Consider the following 22244-nt stretch of genomic DNA (forward strand, 5'->3'; position numbering starts at 1 on the left):
GCCTTCCCACCAGCATTTCTGTGAGGGAAAATGGCGCTGTGTGCTGAGGAGAATAGGCCCCGCCCCCTTTTCGGCGGGCTTCTTCTCCCGTTTTTCTGAGACCTGGCAGGGGTTAAATACATCCATATAGCCCCCAGGGGCTATATGTGATGTATTTTTAGCCAGAATAAGGTACTATCATTGCTGCCCAGGGCGCCCCCCCCAGCACCCTGCACCCTCAGTGACCGCTGTTATGAAGTGTGCTGACAACAATGGCGCACAGCTGCAGTGCTGTGCGCTACCTTATGAAGACTGAAAAGTCTTCTGCCGCCGGTTTCTGGACCTCTTCACTTTTCGGCATCTGCAAGGGGGTCGGCGGCGCGGCTCCGGGACGAACCCCAGGGTGAGACCTGTGTTCCGACTCCCTCTGGAGCTAATGGTGTCCAGTAGCCTAAGAAGCCAATCCATCCTGCACGCAGGTGAGTTCACTTCTCTCCCCTAAGTCCCTCGATGCAGTGAGCCTGTTGCCAGCAGGACTCACTGAAAATAAAAAACCTAACAAAACTTTTACTCTAAGCAGCTCTTTAGGAGAGCCACCTAGATTGCACCCTTCTCGGCCGGGCACAAAAATCTAACTGAGGCTTGGAGGAGGGTCATAGGGGGAGGAGCCAGTGCACACCACCTGATCCTAAAGCTTTTACTTTTGTGCCCTGTCTCCTGCGGAGCCGCTATTCCCCATGGTCCTGACGGAGTCCCCAGCATCCACTAGGACGTTAGAGAAATGTGGATTTCCCAGCAGTTGCCGTGGACACCAGGTCTGATAGACCTACCCCAAATAACTCCTCCCCTTTATAAGGCAATACTTCCATATGCCTTTTGGAATCAGCATCACCTGACCACTGCCGCGTCCATAACCCTCTTCTGGCGGATATGGACAGCGCACTTACTCTTGATGCCAGTCGGCAAATATCCCTCTGTGCATCACGCATATATAAAAATGCATCTTTTAAATGCTCTATAGTCAGCAATATACTGTCCCTATCCAGGGTATCAATATTTTCAGTCAGGGAATCCGACCAAGCCACCCCAGCACTGCACATCCAGGCTGAGGCGATCGCTGGTCGCAGTATAACACCCGTGTGAGTGTATATACATTTTAGGATATATAATATAAATATGCTAATGGCTCAGCTGTCTGCAGAGAGACTATAGGCCAGTACTCACTGGCCGATGGCAGAGAGATGTGTGCTGAGCGAACCGCTCAGCACACATCTCTCCCGGCGCTCAGCACAGCGCGATCTGTGCTGAGCGTGCGGGGGGAGACGGGGGGGCCGCTCACTTCACCCAGCGGGTGAAGTGAGCGACCCGCTAGATTGGCCTGCATGCAGGCCAATCTAGCAGCAGCGATAGCGATGCGCGGGGCTGCGCATCGCTATCGCTAAGGGGGCTACACACGGAGCGATCGTGCTTAAAATCTAAGCAATCTAGTCAGATTGCTTAGATTTTAAGCAGCGATCGCTCCGTGAGTACCCCCCTTATCGCTGCCAGCATCTCACATCCGCTGCTCACATACAGAAGCGGGAACATCAGACGCACAATCAGACCGCCGAGCAACCCTATGCTGTCACAAATTTGCAGTGGCTTACTAATGACTCAGTTATGTCTCATTAACAACGCATTATCTGGATATTTGTTATTTGACGCACCATCCTCTGAAAAACTACAGACGTTTTTCCTGTTTCTGAGGACTTTTTTAGTTTCTGAGATACTATAACCACTCCACCGTCTGGCACCAACAATTATTTCAGAGCCAAAATCCTTTCAGTTATCGCTGACCCATTTTGGTGTTTGGTCTGAATAACAACTGAACCTCTTGGCAAGGTTTACATGCTTAAGTGCATTGAGTCACTGCAACATGATTGGCTGATTTATATTAACAACCATTATCAAAAACTTTATTAGGTGCCTAATAAAATCAGAGTATTATTTTTCATATGGCTACAGAATATATTGTTAAAGACCTAAATGGACAGGTTTAATTGCATAAAGTAGCTAAGTGCTAAGTTTGGGTGCTCCACAACACAACTTTAAGCAGTTTTCTACTTGACACCTCAGGAGGTGTGACCAGCACGCGTGCCAATCAACAAACAATTAAATAGCTCCCTGTCACTTCAGACAGGTGATACTGTAGCACTCAACAATTGAATTTCTCCCTTAGTCATTCAGTTTGATCTCTTTAACTGGGAAACCTAATGGATATCTGTCCGTATTTTGAAAATCAACAAGTCTGTCTCACCAGTATACTGTATATGTTCTGAATAGCTTTGATGAGAACATGCATAGAGCAAATACTAATATATAACATTTTTGCGGAATGTGGGTCACGTGTAGGGTAAATAAATGCCCTTCCCATGAAAATCCTGATTGCTCAGATATGATTGGGATACCTGGCGCACTACTTACCTCATCTACGCTAGTCCTTTAGGACGCTGCAGTGTCTAGTATATGAAGTGGCTAGTTAGAAAGTGGCAGCTAAAATCAATGGCAGTGTTATACCTGAATGTCATTTGTTACATCTCCAACTGATATCGATTGCAAATTGACTCCTCCTCTACCCTTCTCATCAACAGGTAAACAATATTGCAGACTATTCCAACTGCTTTTACTGAACTATTACTATGTAAACAATATTGCAGACTATTCCAACTGCTTTTACTGAAATATTACTAGGTAAATATTATTGCAGACTATTTACATTGCATGGTTAAAACTTTAGAAAGCTGTTCTAAGTGGGTTTATAACTGTACTATGCAAATAACTTATAGTGATAGAGTGTGGTTTACTGACCTTACATTTGTTAGCCTTGATTAACACCTTTTGCTGAAGGTGGTTGGTTGCTGTGTGGGGGAGGGGGTTGTAATCAGGATGAACATGTGTTTGTAGACTTATTTATTCAGTATAGGTCAGGACGCCAGCCCTTTATGTCGCTACAGTGCCTAGTATATGAAGTGGCTAGTTATAAAGTGGCAGCTAAAATCAATAGCAGTGTTATAGCTGTGTTAAACCGAAGGAAAACAGCAGGCAAACAAACCAACAATAAAACAGAAGGACTGTGTTGCAACCACAAAACTCAGGATCATTATGTGTCCTTTCTTCACATTTACCATGAGATCTCCAGGATCAGGCTTACCACCTCTCCGGCTGAGAACATCAAGTCTACCCCTGGACCAAACCCTCAAGATGAGCAAGGAACTGTGGGGGGAGAGCACCAGGACCAGGCTCAGCAGGGACATCTCCATTGGTCCTGAGTGTGCCCCCCACATTCTCATACCCACCCGTACTATGATCTTAGCAAAATAATGTTATCCCAATTTTCCTTCTGCCACTGGTTACCTGCAATTATTTCCCCCCCCCCTGTTGTTTATTTTTCTCTCCCACCCCACTGTGTGCTTTTTCTGTAATGTTTACCTCCACTGATTACACACCCTGCCATTGCGCCCTACATACAAGGTACATCATACTACTACACAAGTGTCAGTTTTCCCATACATGCATTTGGCCCTTGTATGGCTCACCTCCCACAGTGTGACCTTCGAAGAGCACCCAACATGGTTGCTTCATCTGGTACACTTGTGGATGGGATGAAAAATACATAGACCTGGTGATTTTGTTGGAACCCTACTCTGAACTTTAGGACTATGAAATCACCCCCATTTTGTGTCATCTCTTCTAGGGGTAGACTTTTCCAGCCTGGGTAATCCTTCGCTGTGCGCCCAAGATTGCTGCTGCACCTGGTACCTTGTGAGGGTGGAATACACAACCCTTGGAAGTTATTACCCAAAATGCCTACAGCAATCATGCATTATGCATTCCGTGTGCCTAATGTTTTCTTTTATGTCTGTGTGGCTTATCTATTGCTGTATTACTTAAATCCTCTGAATTATGTGCATTGTTTTTGATGTCTGTAAAGCGCCTTGAGTCCTGGTGGAGAAAGAGCACTATATAAATAAAATTATTATTATAAACATAATGACCTCCAACTAAACACTATTTACAGTGACATAGAAAGGAAGAACATTTTAATTAAAAAACAAAAAATAATAATAAGATTTTAAACCTACCGGTAAATCTTTTTCTCCTAGTCCGTAGAGGATGCTGGGGACTCCATAAGGACCATGGGGCATAGACGGGCTCCACAGGAGACATGGGCACTATAAAGAACTTTAGATTGGGTGTGCACTGGCTCCTCCCTCTATGTCCCTCCTCCAGACCTCAGTTAGAGAAACTGTGCCCAGAGGAGACGGACAGTACGAGGAAAGGAATTTTGTTAATCCAAGGGCAAGATTCATACCAGCCCACACCATCCACACCGTATAACCTGGAATATACGTAACCAGTTAACAGTATGAACAAACAGTATCAGCCAACGACTGATCTTAACTGTAACATAACCCTTATGTAAGCAATAACTATATACAAGTCATGCAGGAATATGTCCGCACTGGGAAGGGTGCCCAGCATCCTCTAAGGACTAGGAGAAAAAGATTTACCGGTAGGTTTAAAATCTTATTTTCTCTTACGTCCTAGAGGATGCTGGGGACTCCGTAAGGACCATGGGGATTATACCAAAGCTCCAAACCGGGCGGGAGAGTGCTGATGACCCTTCAGCGCCGATTGAGCAAACATGAGGTCCTCCTCAGCCAGGGTATCAAACTTGTAGAATTTTGCTACAATTTTGTAGCTGCTCGGCAAAGCTGTAAAGGCGAGACGCCTCGGGCAGCCGCCCAAGAAGAGCCCACCTTCCTAGTGGAATGGGCCTTTACTGAATTTGGTAACGGCCATCCAGCTGTAGAATGAGCCTGCTGAATCGTGTTACAGATCCAGCGAGCAATAGACTGCTTAGAAGCAGGAGTGCCAACCTTGTTGGCTGCATACAGGACAAACAGTGACTCTGTTTTCCTAACCCGAGCCGTCCTGGCTATGTAAATTTTAAAGGCCCTGACTACATCAAGGGATTTGGAATCCTCCAAGTCTCCCGTAGCCACAGGCACCACAATAGGTTGGTTCATATGAAACGATGACACCACCTTAGGCAAAAATTGAGGACGAGTCCTCAACTCTGCTCTATCCTCATGAAAAATGAGATAGGGTCCGTACTCTTTTTCGTCTTCTGATTCTCAATATTTTTGAGATGAGAGGAAGGAACACAAAGACTGACTGGAACACCCATGGTGTCACCAGGGCGTCCACCGCTACTGCCTGAGGGTCCCTTGACCTGGCACATACCTCCGAAGCTTCTTGTTGAGGTGTGATGCCATCATGTCTATTTGAGGAAGTCCCCAAAGACTTGTTATTTCTGCAAAGACTTCTTGATGAAGACCCCACTCTCCTGGATGGAGATCGTGTCTGCTGAGGAAGTCTGCTTCCCAGTTGTCCACTCCCGGAATGAATACCGCTGACAGAGCGCTTACGTGATTTTCTGCCCAGCGCAGAATCCTGGTGGCTTCCTCCATTGCCACTCTGCTCCTTGTCCCGCCTTGGCGGTTTACATGAGCCACGGCTGCGACGTTGTCTGATTGAATCAGAACCGGTAGGTCGCGAAGAAGATTCTCCGCTTGTCGAAGGCCGTTGTATATGGCCCTTAATTCCAGTATGTTGATGTGTAGACAAGCCTCCTGGTTGACCACAGTCCCTGAAAATTCCTGCCTTGTGTGATTGCTCTCCATCCTCGGAGGCTCACGCCGTGGTCACCAGAACCCAGTCCTGAATGCCGAACCTGCGACCTTCTAGAAGGTGAGCACTCTGCAGCCACCACAGGAGAGACACTCTGGCCCCGGGGGACAGGGTTATTTTCTGATGTATTTGAAGGTGGGACCCGGACCACTTGTCCAGAAGGTCCCACTGAAAAGTCCTCGCATGAAACCTGCCGAAGGGGATGGCCTCGTAGGTTGCCACCATTTTCCCCAGTACTCGAGTGCATTGATGTACTGACACTCTTTTTGGTTTTAACAGGTCTCTGACCATGTTCTGGAGTTCCTGGGCTTTTTCCATCGGGAGAAAAACCCTCTTTTGTTCTGTGTCCAGAATCATGCCTAAGAAAGACAGCCGAGTTGTTGGAACCAACTGTGACTTTGGTAGATTTAGGATCCAGCCATGTTGCTGCAGCACTCTCAGGGAGAGCGACACACTTTTCTGCAACTGTTCCTTTGATCTCGCTTTTATCAGGAGATCGTCCAAGTACGGGATAATTGTGACTCCTTGCCTGCGCAGGAGTACCATCATTTCCGCCATTACCTTGGTGAAAACCCTCGGGGCCGTGGAAAGCCGAAACGGCAACGTTTGAAATTGGTAATGACAGTCCTGTACAGCGAATCTCAGGTACGCCTGATGAGGAGGATAAATGGGGACATGAAGGTATGCATCCTTTATGTCTAGTGACACCATAAAATCTCCCCCTTCCAGGCTGGAGATCACTGCCCTTAGCGATTCCATCTTGAACTTGAACCTTTTTAAGTACAGGTTCAGTGATTTTAAGTTTAGAATGGGTCTGACCGAGCCATCTGGTTTCGGGACCACAAATAGGGTTGAATAGTACCTTTTTCCCTGTTGTATTAAGGGAACCTTGATAATCACTTGCTGTAGACACAGCTTTTGAATTGCAGCTAAAACTATCTCCCTCTCTGAGGAAGACGTTGGTAAAGCCGATTTGCAGAATCTGCGGGGAGGCACGTCTTCGAATTCCATCTTGTATCCTTGGGATACAATTTCCATCACCCAAGGATCCACGTCCGACTGAACCCAGACGTGGCTGAAGAGTCGAAGACGTGCCCCCACCGGAGCGGACTCTCCCAGTGGAGCCCCAGCGTCATGCGGTGGATTTAGTAGAAACCGGGGAGGACTTCTGTTCCTGGGAACTGGTCGTAGCAGGCATTCTTTTCCCTTTACCCTTACCTCTGGCGAGGAAGGAAGAGCCCCGACCTCTTCTGGACTTATGCGACCGAAAGGACTGCATCTGATACTGTGGCGTTTTCTTTTGCTGTGGGGGAACATAAGGCAAAAAAGTATATTTACCCGCGGTAGCTGTGGAAACCAGGTCCGCAAGACCTTCCCCAAATAAAACCTCACCCTTGTAAGGTAAAACTTCCATATGCCTTTTTGAGTCGGCATCACCCGTCCACTGGCGGGTCCACAGTGCTCGCCTAGCAGAAATCGCCATGGCGTTGGCCCTTGAACCTAGTAGGCCGACGTCTCTCTGAGCGTCCCTCATATATAAGACTGCGTCTTTGATGGGAGCTAAGGTCAATAAAATGGTATCCCTATCTAGGGTATCCATATCAGCTGACAAGGTATCTGTCCAAGCTGCTACCGCGCTACAAACCCAAGCCGATGCTATTGCCGGTCTGAGCAAAGCACCCGTATGTGTATAAATTGATTTTAAAGTCGTTTCCTGTCTGCGGTCAGCAGGATCCTTGAGGGCTGCCGTGTCTGGAGACGGCAGCGCCACCTTCTTGGATAAGCTCGTCAAAGCCTTGTCTACCTTGGGCGAGGATTCTCACCGTACCCTGTCCTGTGCCGGGAAAGGATACGCCATAAGAATTCTTTTGGGAATCTGCAGTTTTTTGTCTGGAGTTTCCCAAGCTTTTTCAAATAATGCGTTCAGCTCATGAGATGGGGGAAATGTCACCTCAGGTTTGTTTTCCATAAACATGTGTACCCTCGTGTCAGGGACAGAGGGGTCATCTGTGATATGCAAAACATCTTTTAGTGCAATAATCATATAGTGAATACTTTTTGCCACCCTTGGGTGTAACCTTGCATCATCGTAGTCGACACTGGAGTCAGAATCCGTGTCGGTATCAGTGTCTGCCATTTGGGAAAGGGGACGTTTTTGAGACCCTGAAGGGCCCTGTGACACAGTCAAAGCCATGGACTGACTCCCTGCTTTTTCCCTGGACTCTGCTTTGTCCATCCTCTTATGTAATAATGTCACATTTGCATTTAAAACATTCCACATGTCCAACCAATCAGGTGTCGGCGTTGCCGACGGAGACACCACCATCATCTGCTCGACCTCCTCCTTAGAAGAGCCTTCCGCTTCAGACATGCCGACACACTCGTACCGACACCCACACACACACAGGGATATTTATATGGAGACAGATCCCCAATAAGGCCCTTTGGAGAGACAGAGAGAGAGAGTATGCCAGCACACACCCAGCGCCAACTGACACTGGAAAAAACAATTCCCAGATAAATAGCGCTTTTATATAATTATGTGCATATAATACACCCATTGCGCCTTACAAGTGCCCCCCCCCCCCTTTTTTTTTCTGCCCTGTGTCACCGTGTTCAGCAGGGGAGAGTCCAGGGAGCTAGCTTCTCTGCAGTGTCTGTGCAGAAAATGGCGCTGGTTAGTTCTGAGGGATCAAGCTCCGCCCACTCAGCGGCGGGCTTCGGTCCCGCTTGATTTTTTAAAATACTGGCGGGGGATTTACTATATACAGCCCACGGAGCCTATATATTCATTTTAGCCAGTCCTAGAGGTTTAAAATTGCTGACCAGGGCTCCCCCCCTGCGCCCTGCAACCATCAGTGCCTGCCGTGTGTGTTGTGTGTGGGAGCAATGGCGCGCAAGATCTGAAGTCTTCTGCTGCCTTTGAAGTCTTCTTTCTTCTTATACTCACCCGGCTTCTATCTTCTGGCTCTGTGAGGAGGACGGCGGCGCGGCTCTGGGACGAACGGCGAGGGGAGACCTGCGTTCCGACTCCCTCTGGATCTAATGGTGTCCAGTAGCCTAAGAAGCAGAGCCTATATTTAAGTAGGTCTGCTTCTCTCTCCTCAGTCCCACGATGCAGGGAGCCTGTTGCCAGCAGTGCTCCGTGAAAATAAAAAAACCTAACAAAATTCTTTTTTCAGAGAAACTCAGGAGAGCTCCCTGTAATGCACCCAGTCTCCTCTGGGCACAGGATCTAACTGAGGTCTGGAGGAGGGGCATAGAGGGAGGAGCCAGTGCACACCCATTCTAAAGTTCTTTTTAGTGCCCATGTCTCCTGCGGAGCCCGTCTACACCCCATGGTCCTTACAGAGTCCCCAGCATCCTCTAGGACGTAAGAGAAAACTATATAGATTTATTTCCGGATGTTTCAGACAACCAGAAATCTGAAGAGTCAATACCATGTACTCTATAAAGGTACAGAACATACCAGAAAATAAAACCAGACAATTCAAAAGTCTTCTTTATTTAAGTTGCTTACATTGTATAAAAACCCCCAACAACAGAACACTTCTACTTCTGGAACAATATAAACCTACAGTGAGTAATCCATATTTAAAGTGTTGCTTAAGAAAATTCTGCATTAACACATACCAGAAATTGTATTAACATTAAAAATTGGTAAATACAATATATATATATAAATCTCATTATGAAATGGGACAAACTGGAAGACTACAGAAATACAATTTCTTGCAATAGGCTATACTACACCTCTGGGTTTAAAAATAAAATGCTAGAATGTACATGTAGAGAGTCATTTTTCTTAATTAGCATGTTTGTGATTAGAAGCTGATAAACTGTGAAAAGGCAAAACATTAGCGCTCCCATGGAGACCTTCTGTAACCTTGTTTGCTGAAAGCACCTCCACTAAATACTGAACAGCAAAGTCTAGGATCACTTACACTGCAGCCACTCTTGCTGGGAATTATTCAATTAAAGTAGCAGTCCTTTTATCTGTCAGGTCTCTGTGGACGACTCATTACAAAGGAAATATAATGTGCTGTGAGAATCGGATTGATAGAAATTTTAACAGAGAAACCTTAATGTGGCAAATCATTACTGAATGTGTAATGTATTACAAGAGTAATATTAACCTGCAATGCACAGCTGGACTGTAATATAGAACACGTCATACTTAAAAAGTACCAAACAAAAGGAATAGCTGTAGTTTCAAAAAAATGTCTCAATCATTAAAAAAAAATAAAAAAAAAATGTCCCAGTCTGATCACCTGAAGGCGCTTTGTAAGATATAGTCCTATTTCATAGTGCTGAGGGTCTGAAACAGTTTGCTGAGATTCACTTCTGAGTAGCCACTGCGGGAAAGAGCTTGGTCAACAGTGTGTTTTAACTTCTTGTATGTAGATTCTGCCTCTTGATAGTGCTTCTTCTTCAGATAATCTACAGGCAAGAAAAGGCAAAAATAATGTTACCAAGTACATACTCAAACTTTATTACTACTTTTAAAAGTAACTAGAGTTATGCAGATATATTGCTGAACACATACACACAGAAAACCCCCCAAAAACAATTAGAGCAAGAGCAAATGAATTGACATTTCTGGGCCAGGAAACAATAATTTTAGTGGGCAAATTTCTAAGTACTCATACGGAGACACCAATTTTACTCTTCCCCAGTTAATTGTCTACCACGGTATCCGGTCTGTAGATCGACCACACTTAGGTCGACAGTCATTAGGTTGACCACTATTGGTCGACATGCATTAGGTTGACATGGTATATAGGTCAAATTTTTTTAACTTTTTCATACTTTACGATCCACGTGGACTATGATTGGGAATAGTAACCTGTGCCGAGTGCAGCGGTAGCGGAGCGAGGCAACTTGCCCGAAGGTTCGCTCGCCATGCAAGGGGACACGATGCACTAATTGGGGTTCCCGGTCACTTAACGAAGAAAACGACACCATTAAAAAAAAAAAAAAAAACACCCCACCTTATGTCGACCTAATGACTTTGATGACCTATTTCAGGTATCAACCTAGTCACTGTCGACCAACAGTGGTCAACCCTATGATCCACACCCCTCTACCACATGATAATTTCTTTACAAACTGCGAGAATTTTTTAAATACACAGTTATTTTGCTAACCCCTGCACTCTCTAGAATACTTACATCTAGACAGTTCTGCAAACTTATTTTTTCAGCCTGTCTACTCCTGGACCCATATTATAGTGGTCTACGTTCCCTCACTCTCCCAGCACCACTGCCTGAGGCAGAAGAATTGGTAAAGCAAGTCTCCTAAGTACAGGATAGTCTGGATCAGAGTGGATTTTCTGACAGCCATAGAATTTAGTACTAGAGTTGCCAAAGTACTGAAGTTTTCCTGCCTTCAGTATTGATGTCACAACTGGTAAAAAGGACAGACAACACCCAGGTGTCCCAGATGCTAAACCCATTTTTAGTTTGGGAAGAAAAAGGAGTGGCTTAATTTATAATATAGGCTTAGAGTGACAGTTCTTTAAGTTTGCAACATAACCTTACATACAAATACTGTGCAGTTCAGGTACTCTTAAGAGTGACAGCAGTGCTGTGGTGGTGCCAACAGACTCTAGGGCAGTGTGCGTTGCAATCATTTCTGTTCTGGAGATAGCGCTGTTTATCAGGGAAACACCACAAGTACCTTCTTTTTATCATGACAGCTTTCTCTCCCCAGGTGTTATACAGACAAATCTGTATACCCAAAGGAATGATGCTTAAACATTTAGTATTACTTATTTTCAGTTATGTATATAGCGCACACATAAGCCGCAGGGGTTGGGGCTGAAATGCCACATGTACACACACATTTATCAAGGTAAATTTTTGGAAAGGGCCAAATCAACCTACCAGTATATATTTGCAGTGTTGTGGAAAACCATGGTACCCAGAGAAAACCCACACAAGCACTTTGAAAATATACTAACTCCACATAGGGGGTAATTCTGAGTTGATCGCAGCAGGAACTTTGTTAGCAGTTGGGCAAAACCATGTGCACTGCAGGGGAGGCAGATATAACATGTGCAGAGAGAGTTAGATTTGGGTGGGTTATTTTGTTTCTGTGCAGTGTAAATACTGGCTGCTTTATTTTTACACTGCAATTTAGATTGCAGATTGAACACACCCCACCCAAATCTATCTCTCTCTGCACATGTTATATCTGCCCCACCTGCAGTGCACATGGTTTTGCCCAACTGCTAACAAAGTTCCTGCTGCAATCAACTCAGAATTACCCCCATAGTGCGGGACATGGTAGGTAGTGCTGTAAAGCAGTAATACTAAACACTACACCAACCGAGCTACCCTTACATCAACTATGTAAGTTTGTGATTTGCACATGTACTTGACCAAATACAAGTATTTCATGTGACATGCAAAACAAATATGACAACATGTGGTTTTCATTTAGAAAGAAAATGCTATGTAACATACTAATGCTTGTGTGCGCAATACATCTGTGTATACAGCCAGATACCAGTGAAATATATAGTCCATGTTGCGAGTATTTTTTTTTTTTCCACTTAAAATTATGCTACAGGTGCCCGCCATGTGAAGTGATGCACTGTTGTACTAGATTCAGGGACAAATCAAGAAGCTATTTTATTTAAATTGCAAGATTATTTAGTTATATATATATATATATATATATATGTGTGTATATTTGTGTATATTAATTATAAAATATATACACAGGAATTACATTATTTTAAATATAACATTGTTGACCACAAATACTAATAAACTCTTATATGTTTCCATACATGTATTCACTTATTTGCAGACAGATTTGCAGGAAAAAACATCTGTACACATTCGTATAAACAAAATCGGGGAAAAAAAGGAATTGCAGACATGGACTGAATATATGATCATTTTATCCCTTTCAATGAAAGGCAAATTTAATGGCCTAATGAGGCAATTGAGTTGTTGTTTGGGTGCCCATTAGCGGGTGGTCTTCAGTTTGCATGCTGTCGGGAACCCGGTGCACAGTATACTGGCGCCGGAATCCCGACAGCCGGCATACAGACACTTTTACGCCCTCTTGGGGGTCCACGACCCCCCTGGAGGGAGAATAGATAGTGCGTGCCCACAGCGTGACGAGCCCGCAAGGGGCTCATTTGCGCTCGCCCAGCTGTCGGTATGTCGGCGGTCGGGATTCCGGTGCCGGTATGCTGGCCGCCGGCATACCCTACTACAACCCCCGTTAGCAGTAGGCTTCCAATGGAGAAATACAATTGTTTCTAACATTGGTCACAAGTGCCGCGGACGCCCACATTTCTTCTTGCAGTCTCCTGAGGTGACAAGCAGAAATATGCAAAAAGTCAGTGGTTTAGGCACTATAACCAGGACTTTAAATGGGTGCTTTTGGGCGTCCATTAATTATCGTTGGGATCAAACCAAATGAATTCTGCCCAATGAATTAAAATTTAACATGAAACAGACACACAAACACAATTAATCTAATGAAGATATAAACAATGTTCCGTAAGGAACTCCAAAACAAGTTTAAGTACTATAAAATAGAACAATAAGTTCATACTACTGAAGCACCCAGGCCTGAATATATTTAGAATATTGGGCATTGCAAATACAGAGATTTAATAGCACTACCAAACTATTCCAGGGTATATGCTAAATGACACTCAGAAGGTCACAAAAATTGCAAGAAAAGCTTTCAAAAAGCAACAAAAACTACTTTCCATGAATGATGAAGACAACTATATAAAGAAAAAAAATGAGAGTTATGGTAGACTTAACCTTTGTTAACTGTCTTTCTTTAAGGTTCATAGGGTCCATATGGAGAACATCAGGGTTTAGGGGTGGATGAGAGTCCAGGCACCAAACAGTTAAGCTTTCAGGCTTCCCAGAATGCTCGGCTCCTCTCCCCTATAACCCTACCTCCATGCTCAGGCAGGTCAGTTTTGTTAACAAGCCCAAAACAGGAAGCGGATAGGAGAGTAGAAAGATATTGTACACATAAGAACACATTCTCACAGAAAGTAGAAGTAACCAGTGACTAATGCCACAAAAACCCAGAGAGGCCAGGTCCATCAGGGACCCCGTGGACGCTATGAACCTTGAAGAAAGATAGTTAACAAAGGTAAGTCTACCATAACTCTCGTTTTCTTCTTCGGGTTTCATAGGGTTCCACAGGGAGAACATCGGGGATGTCCTAAAGCAGTATTTTTAAGGGAGGGGACGCACCTAAAAGGATAACAGAATCCTGCATCCATAGGAAGCATCCTGGGATGCAAAGGTATCAAATAAGTCAAATTTTAGAAACATGTGAATGGACGACCATGTAGCGGCCTTATACATTTGCTCAGAAGACACCCCATGGCGTACCGCCCATGAGGGGCCTACAGATCTAGTAGAATGGGAAGAAATTGACGTTGGGACAGGCAAATCAATTTGATTGTATGCTTGTGCAACAACCATTCTAATCCAACTGGCCAGCGTCTGTCTGTTAGCTGGCCAGCCACGCTTGTGAAATGCATAAAGTATGAATAGAGAGTCGAATCTTCTGATAGAATTGGTTCGATCTATGTAGATATGTAAGGCAGGTACCACATCCTAAGAACGTTCTTTTGCTGAAGGATATGGTGAGGTAAAAGCCAGGATTACAACTTGTTGATTTAGGTGGGATCTGAAGACCACTTTAGGAAGGTAACCAGGCTTAGTCTGTAGAACTGCCCTGTCACAATGAAAAATCAGGAAAGGTGGATGACAGGAAAGAGCTCCTAAGTCCGATACCCTCCTGGCAGAGGCAATAGCTAACAAAAATGTCTTACCTATCAACCATATGAGGTCTATTGATTATAAAGCTTCAAAACGGGTCTCTTGAAGTGCATCCAATACTACAGAGAGTTCACATGTAGCTACCAGGGGAACACACACAGGTTGTACACGTATGACGCCTTGAAAAAAAGGTATGTATATCATATATATATATATATATATATATATATATTTATTTCAGAGAACAAGGCGTAATCCTAGATTTAATCCTCTTTGAAGAAAAGCAAGTATTCTTGATACTTTAAACATAGTTGCATCGTAGCGCTTGGAAGCACCCACCATGTGAAATAGGTATGCCATACTCTATAATATATATGTGCTGAAGCAGGCTTGCGTGCTTTAAGCATCATTTGAATTACAGAGGTTGAAAATCCTTTTGCTCTTAAAATGGATGATTCAAGAGCCACGCCATCAAAGACAGCCGGTTCAGATCCAGATGTAGACATGGCCCTTGATGTAGAAGGTCCCCTTGCTGTGGAAGATGAAGGGGCTGCACTAATAAGAGGCTCTGTAGGTCAGGGAACCAGTGCCGTCTGGGCCACACTGGGGCTATCAGAATGAGGTTTCCGCCTTCTTGTTTGAATTTCCTTATTACCCTTGGTAGAAGGGATAATGGGAGAAATATGTATGGTAAATGAAACGTCCATTGTGCCGATAGAGTATCCACAAATGCCGCTTGCGGATCCCGTGACCTTGATCTGTATGCTGGGACTTTGCAGACGTGGATCTGATGGCTTCACATCACAACCAAAAAGTCTGTTTCCCAGATGAGGAGGCCTGGTATGAACACTGCTGATATGGCCGGAAGATGATGTTCGGCCCACTTTAGTATTTTGGCTGACTCTTGCATTTTGCTGCAAGTGACGCCTTGGTGATTGATATATTCCACTGTTGTGGCGTTGTCGTATTGAACTTGCACAGGCCTGCCTTGGAGAATACTGCTTGCCAGTGTCAATGCTTTGTATACTGCCCTTAGTTCCAGTACATTGATTGATAACTGAGACTCTGCCATTCTCAATTTCCCTTGAAATGAGTGTTGCTCGGTTACAGCTCCCCAACCGTAAAGGCTGGCATCTGTAGTGAGACACACCCAATTTGGGATCCAGAAGGGGCAACCCCATTCTAGTTGATTGCTGTGAAGCCACCAAGTTAATGATAGGCAAACCTCTGGAGTCAGAGTTATTATCTGCAGTTTGATCTGATGAGGCTGGCCTCTTCACTTGGCCAGAATCACCCTTTGTAAAGGCAGAGAGTGAAATTGGGCAAATAAGTCAAACGCAGATACCATCAGGCCGAAGACTTGCATGGCCATGTGAATTGACACCCGAGGACAGTGAAGGAACTGATGTATACTGTCTAGCAGGGCTCCCAAATGTACCATCCTTTGTGACGGTATGAGGGAGGACCTTTTCTAGTTGATTAGCCATCCGCGACTTTGTAGGAAGGCTATAGTTGTCTGTGTTGGCTGTGCAATACCTCCTGTGATTTGGCCAGTAGCAGTATGTCGTCCATGTAAGGAAGTATCCTGACTCCCTGACGGTGTGCTTCCATGACTTTTGTAAATATTATGGGCGCTGTAGCCAGGCTAAATGGCAGCGCCTGGAACGGACAGTGTTGGTTTAGCATCGCAAACCTCAGGTATCGTTGATGTGAAAGAGCAATAGGTATATGCATTTCGTATGTCCAATGACACCATGAAATCCCCAGGCTCTAATACTAGAACTATAGAGTCTAGGGTTTCCATGCGAAACTTGAAAACTTTCACATATCTGTTGAGGGCTTTGAGATTGAGAATAGGCCTGTATGTCTCATTTGGCTCTGGTACAAGGAACAGGGTCGCATAATAGCCCCTTCCTTTTTGAGCCTGAGGAACTGACACTATTACTTCTAACTGGAGGAGTGATTAAACCACTTTTTATAGTGTCAGAGCCTTTTCTGTGTCTGATGCAAGACTCATGCGACAAACTGCGGATGGAGACGTCCTATGAAAAAGATGGCGTACCAGTGAGAGACTGCCTCTTGCACCCATACGTCTGAAGTAGTCTTGATCCAGACTTGTGCGAAGTGAGGAAGTCGGTCTCCCACCCTGAGGTACCCCAGGGGGAGGCCGGTCAGGCTGCGGGTTTGTCAAGTTTTTCTGAGGGTCGTCTTGCTGCCCATGGCTGCTTAGTCTTTGGCTTAGTAGACTTTGAGGCTATGACTGCCTAGGAAACGCTTGTCCTCTCGCTTTTCCTTGTGGACAAAAGGTACGCAAATTAGAGCTCTGAGGCCGTGGTGTAGCTGAAAGGAGAAAAGCTGTTTTGGCAGCAGCTAAGGTTAGTTCTTCTCCAAACAGAATATCTCCTGCAAAGGGAAGTACTTTGAGAGTTTTCTTGGATTCTTCTTTAGTAGAACATAATCAGATAATGCGTCTTGCCAGCACTGACGTTGCAGACGCTTTTGCCAACAACACACCAGCATCAGATAGCGCTTCACCAATGTAAGGAGTCGCTTTCTTGAAATAATACAAATAGAGTCTTCACTCCTTATGAAATATCTACCTGCAATTCCTCCTCTATTGCCTGTAACCAAGATTCAATAGCTTTTGCTGCCCATCTGGCTGTGACTGTAGGCCTATTTTCAGCACACATCAGTTAAAAGATGTGGTCTCCTTTAATGGTAGTGACAGGTAAAGTAGAAGTCTTCACCAAACGTGTGATATGAGAATCCGCCGGAGGAGTCTCCCACCTCGCACAATCCCTGCAGGGATAGGATAGCGAGATGAGAGTTGCTTAGACAGGAACCTTGGAACACCCCTGGTAAAAAGTTTCCTCTGTCTATTTTCCATCAGATGGTAAGACTATAGAAATTCTAATTTGAGTATTTTGTCGTTTAAATACATTAGTTGTCTTAGCGACAGCCACAGGTTAATTCTATCTATTAATACTGGTACATCTACAGTAATAGAAGCCTCCTCCACTGCTACACATGAATCCGTGACAGAGAGAGTATTCTCTTCACCTTCCTCCTATATATTACACAGATATCTGCGCCAGGCTTTGAACTGAAATCGCCAGAGTTTACACCCAGGGTGGATTTGTATCTGTGGCTGGTACTGGCATAGGGGCACCCATGGCTGGTTTAAGTCTGTCCACCAGAGTATCCAATATTTGTGTAAAGGAAGCCCAGGGAGGTTCCTGTGTAGGTACAGGAGTTGTTTGACTAGAATGTGTATAACAATTAACACATAGCCCATCTTGTACAACATCCTGTGCAGATAACCCTGCAGAGCACATTTTACATGAAAGCAATAGTGGGGTCTTTCACTGTTTGCGACCTTTTGCCGTGTTAGACATACAATAACTGCTAAATTTGTGTGTCACAGTCACACGCTTTTATGGCATCAGTAACTGTATAATCAAGAGTAGTATGTGACAAAAGTCAGCAATTTAACTGCTACTCAGAATAACCCTGAAAGCACCTGTTTCACAGGGTAAAGAAAAGTGATAGCTATACACACACACACACACACACACACACACACACACACACACACACACACACACACACACACACACACACACACACACCAGAGAAAAACATAAATCAGACAGCAGAACTAGCACAAGTCACATACAATGCAGATAAATACACAATAATATAGCTGCAATGAGCACTTGAATCAACTACTCAGCCTGTTTTTAAAAGCAGGTAGGATAGAAGTGTTTGTAAAAACCTGGCTCCTTAGAGACGATATTACAGGGAAACTGATCCCAGCGTTCCCGGAGACCTTGATTGCTGCCCTGGTCTCTGAATAAAGGAGGGAGTGTTGTTTACAGCTGATGGGTGGGAAATCTGTAGTAGACTGACAGCCAAAGCTGGGGGGAGAGGCTACTGGTTAAGCGCTGCCTCCCCTTGCTGGTGTTCCACCCCAGGTACTAAAGGCCTTTATAAATTTAGTGTATACACTAAAACCTGTACCTTATATGCCCTGGTGGTCTAGTAGAATCCCAGACCGGGGCCAGTGTCCACACCAGCGCCGCGGTCCGTCTCCAGGGACACGCGGCAAACCGCAATTTAAAAGTGGGTCCTATTAAGATGGGACCCTCTTACCTGCCCCCATATGCCAGCCACGCAGTCCTTGCGGTTCCAACTGTGAGCAGTGCTAGACACGGTGTGCGGCCCCAAGTACCCGTCTCGGCATTGGCCACGCGGGACTTTCAGTGCCAGCGTGGAGTGATGGAGCTGTAGTGCTGAAGTCTGACAGACTTACAGCGCTGACAAGCTCAAAAAAGGAAAAAACAAACAAACTTTTAAATGTGAAAGCATAGAGCTGCTATAGCAGCCCCCTGTAAAGGTGTAACCAGCTTTACTGCTGGCACCAACAAAAAACTGACCTGCCTTAGCATGGAGGCGGGGTTATAGAGGAGAGGAGACGAGCATTCTCGGAAGCCTGAAAGCTTAACTGTTTGGTGCTCGGACTTTCATCCGCGACTTACAACCCCAATGTTCTTCCTGTGGAACCCTATGAAACCCGAAGAAAAAAAAACAATTGTGAGGAACGTTCATCTGAAACAGAGATTAATGAAGCGCAGGTAGACAATTGGCAATGCGAAAATCAGTAAAAGACTTAAGGTCCATGTTCAAATGATTGTTCAAAAATACAAGCGCTTTGTAGCTTCATTTACCCAGGGCATGTTAGATCTAATTCTACACTGTAATTACATTGGCAAGATTCTACTGCTAGACGTGAAGTGCAGATTTTCTTCCAGCACCACAAGTGGCTGTTAGTAAAGGCACAGTACGGACAATTGGTGTCTTTACTGTCCTTTTTGCTCAGATCAACATCAGGCATGGGGGTGTGTTGGGACCAAACAAGATATGATCCATCATCAGGCCAGTTGTGCAATATCACAGCACTTGTTGGCAAAAACATTTCAAGATAGGCAAAGAAGAGCTTCAGTCATAGGTTCCAAAAGACACTTTGTCCAGTGCAAGATTGACTAGATGTCACCTGGAGAATTAGTATTCACAATAGGGTGTTTCAATAATCAGTTAAAAATATAAGCATGGTGTTGTAAACTGGGGTATTAAACCACTATATAATTTCAGACACAATTTGAACTCTATTTTAACAGTTGTACTTTCTATCAGAGTGTCTGTACCAGCTGCCAAGGAGTACAAGTGCAGTGAATAATATTTGACATAGCTTTTTTTTGGAGGGGGCATTGTCATGCCTTCTGGATTAGGTCATGCCCCCTCATTTCCCAGGAACAGTGGGATGTGTAAATGGCCCAGGGTGTTACGTTCACTGTACTTGGTACTCCCATGTACAGGAACGTAAAGCTACAATAGATACGGAGCTCAGCAGCAACCCCTAAGGAAACCTGACTCCATTGTCTCACCCTCGTTGTCAGCCCACGCCTGCGTGACTATGGTTTCTTGGGCCCACGGCAGCCGCGTTTGAAGGGCGGATTAGGTCTGCCCAACTCCGATGCCCCCAGGTCTTAATGTGAGACAAGGCGTGAACCGAGACAGGGTGATGACAAGGGGAACCTCTAACTAAAGACAGAAATACAGAGTTAGGGGCGCTACAGAACTTAAAGTATGTGCGGCACAGCCGCCAGGATAAACAACAACAAAGGAAATGCTGTCCACACGCCGACACAATACTGTTGTGTACAGGCGGTGACAGAATATGCAGAACCCTCTGCAAAAACACCAGTAACTAGAAACTAAAGAATACAGCGGCCTTGGCCGACGGACGCGGCAAAGCCGCTACTCACGGAACCGGTACAAATACTGACAAACGGACAGGAACCCCCAATGTAGCCGACACAGGCTCTCAGTACCAGAGGACAGGCAGAGTTCCAACGACTGAGCAGTGGACACCAAGGAACAGGATACCGAATCAGGATCAGGAATAGACAAAGCCACTGGATCAGACACTGGATCAAGGCTGGAAGCAGCTAGACAGACACTGCTAGACAGGAGCTCGGGAACTAGCTCAGAACTATCACCGGCGTCTGTGTATTGCACTGAACCAGAATATAACAGAGAGCCCTAATTAATTATGTCGTGCAGCTGCCCTGTTGCACGACTCCAAACTGACAGGTGCAATTAACAGACATGTGAGGCCAAACACATGGAAACAGGCTGCAATTACACAGACTCACCACCGGCAGCAAACAAGAGTCTTCTAAACCAGAGCAAAGGGAAATCCTGGCCTGCAAGAGAACTATAACATAAAATACATAAACGGAAAACAGGAATGAACCACTACCTGTGGTTCATAACACAGGGTAGCAGAAAAAAATAAGATTTTACTTACCGGTAAATCTATTTCTCGTAGTCCGTAGTGGATGCTGGGGACTCCGTAAGGACCATGGGGAATAGACGGGCTCCGCAGGAGACAGGGCACTCTAAGAAAGAATTAGGACTACTGGTGTGCACTGGCTCCTCCCTCTATGTCCCTCCTCCAGACCTCAGTTAAGGAAACTGTGCCCGGAAAAGCTGACAGTACAAGGAAAGGATTTTGGAATCCAGGGTAAGACACATACAGGCCACACCAATCACACCGTATAACTTGTGATAACTTACCCAGTTAACATTATGAACAACAACAGAGCATCAGACAACCTGACGCAAACATAACATAACCCTTAGTTAAGCAATAACTATATACAAGTATTGCAGAAGAAGTCCGCACTTGGGACGGGCGCCCAGCATCCACTACGGACTACGAGAAATAGATTTACCGGTAAGTAAAATCTTATTTTCTCGAACGTCCTAGTGGATGCTGGGGATTCCGTAAGGACCATGGGGATCATACCAAAGCTCCCAAACGGGCGGGAGAGTGCGGATGACTCTGCAGCACCGAATGAGCAAACACAAGGTCCTCCTCAGCTAGGGTATCAAACTTGTAGAATTTTGCAAACGTGTTTGAACCCGACCAAGTAGCTGTGGACCAAGTGCTGATAAGGTACCTGTCCACGCTGCCCCAGCGCTATAAACCCATGCCGACACAATCGCCGGTCTGAGTAGTGTACCAGAATGTGCACGCTATCTGCAGGATCCCTGAAAATAGCTGTTACGACAGGTTACCTTTTGGGCAAACGTGACACCCAGGGGAAGATTCCCATCGTATCCTGGCCCTAGTGGGGAAAGGATACTGCCTGAGAATTCTTTGTGGGAAACTGCAGTCTCTTGTCTGGAGATTCCCGATCTTTTTCCTCATGTGAGGAGGGAAATTTACCTCAGCTTTCTTCCCCTTAAACATGTGTACCCTTGTGTCAGGGACAGATGAGTCATCAGTGATATGCAAATCATCTTTTATTACAATAATCATATATTGAATACTTTTCTGCCATTTTGGCTGTAACTTTGCATTATCGTAGTCGACACTGGAGTCAATCTCCGTGTCGACATCAGTGTTTATTATTTTGGATAGTGAGCATTGAGAGACACTGAAGGTCTCTGCGACAGAGGGACAGACATGGGTAGATTTCCTGTCTGTTCTCTAATCTTTTGTGCAATAAATTCACCTTAGCACTTAATTACACATATCCAACAGGTGTCGGCGTTGTCGACGGAGACACCCTCACACGCACATATTTGCTCTAGAGCCTTTTACCTAAGAAATGTCGACACACACGTACCGACACACCACACACACACACACACAGGGGATGCTCTATGTGAAGACAGTTCCCACACAAG

General features: G+C 45.1%; 1 protein-coding gene and 1 long non-coding RNA gene across 6 annotated transcripts in view; one reads left to right on the forward strand and one right to left on the reverse strand.

The window, feature by feature from the left end:
- Window positions 1–22244, forward strand: part of LOC135049813 (uncharacterized) — a 76543-nt gene that overhangs the window by 41213 nt on the left and 13086 nt on the right. The gene's annotated exons all lie outside the window — the stretch shown is intronic.
- The window catches only part of POLA1 (DNA polymerase alpha 1, catalytic subunit), a 1252649-nt gene continuing 1239602 nt past the window's right edge, over window positions 9198–22244 (reverse strand). For 3 of the 5 annotated variants that reach the window (XM_063955699.1, XM_063955698.1, XM_063955700.1), the window contains one exon: window positions 9198–10152. In XM_063955699.1, the coding sequence (XP_063811769.1) occupies window positions 10010–10152 (143 nt within the window). In that variant the 3' untranslated portion in view covers window positions 9198–10009. The remainder of the gene's footprint in view (window positions 10153–22244) is intronic. The other 2 variants (XM_063955701.1, XR_010241483.1) reach the window with 2 other exon arrangements.

The sequence above is a fragment of the Pseudophryne corroboree genome, chromosome 2, assembly GCF_028390025.1.
Source record: "Pseudophryne corroboree isolate aPseCor3 chromosome 2, aPseCor3.hap2, whole genome shotgun sequence".
Taxonomy (NCBI): Eukaryota; Metazoa; Chordata; class Amphibia; order Anura; family Myobatrachidae; genus Pseudophryne; species Pseudophryne corroboree.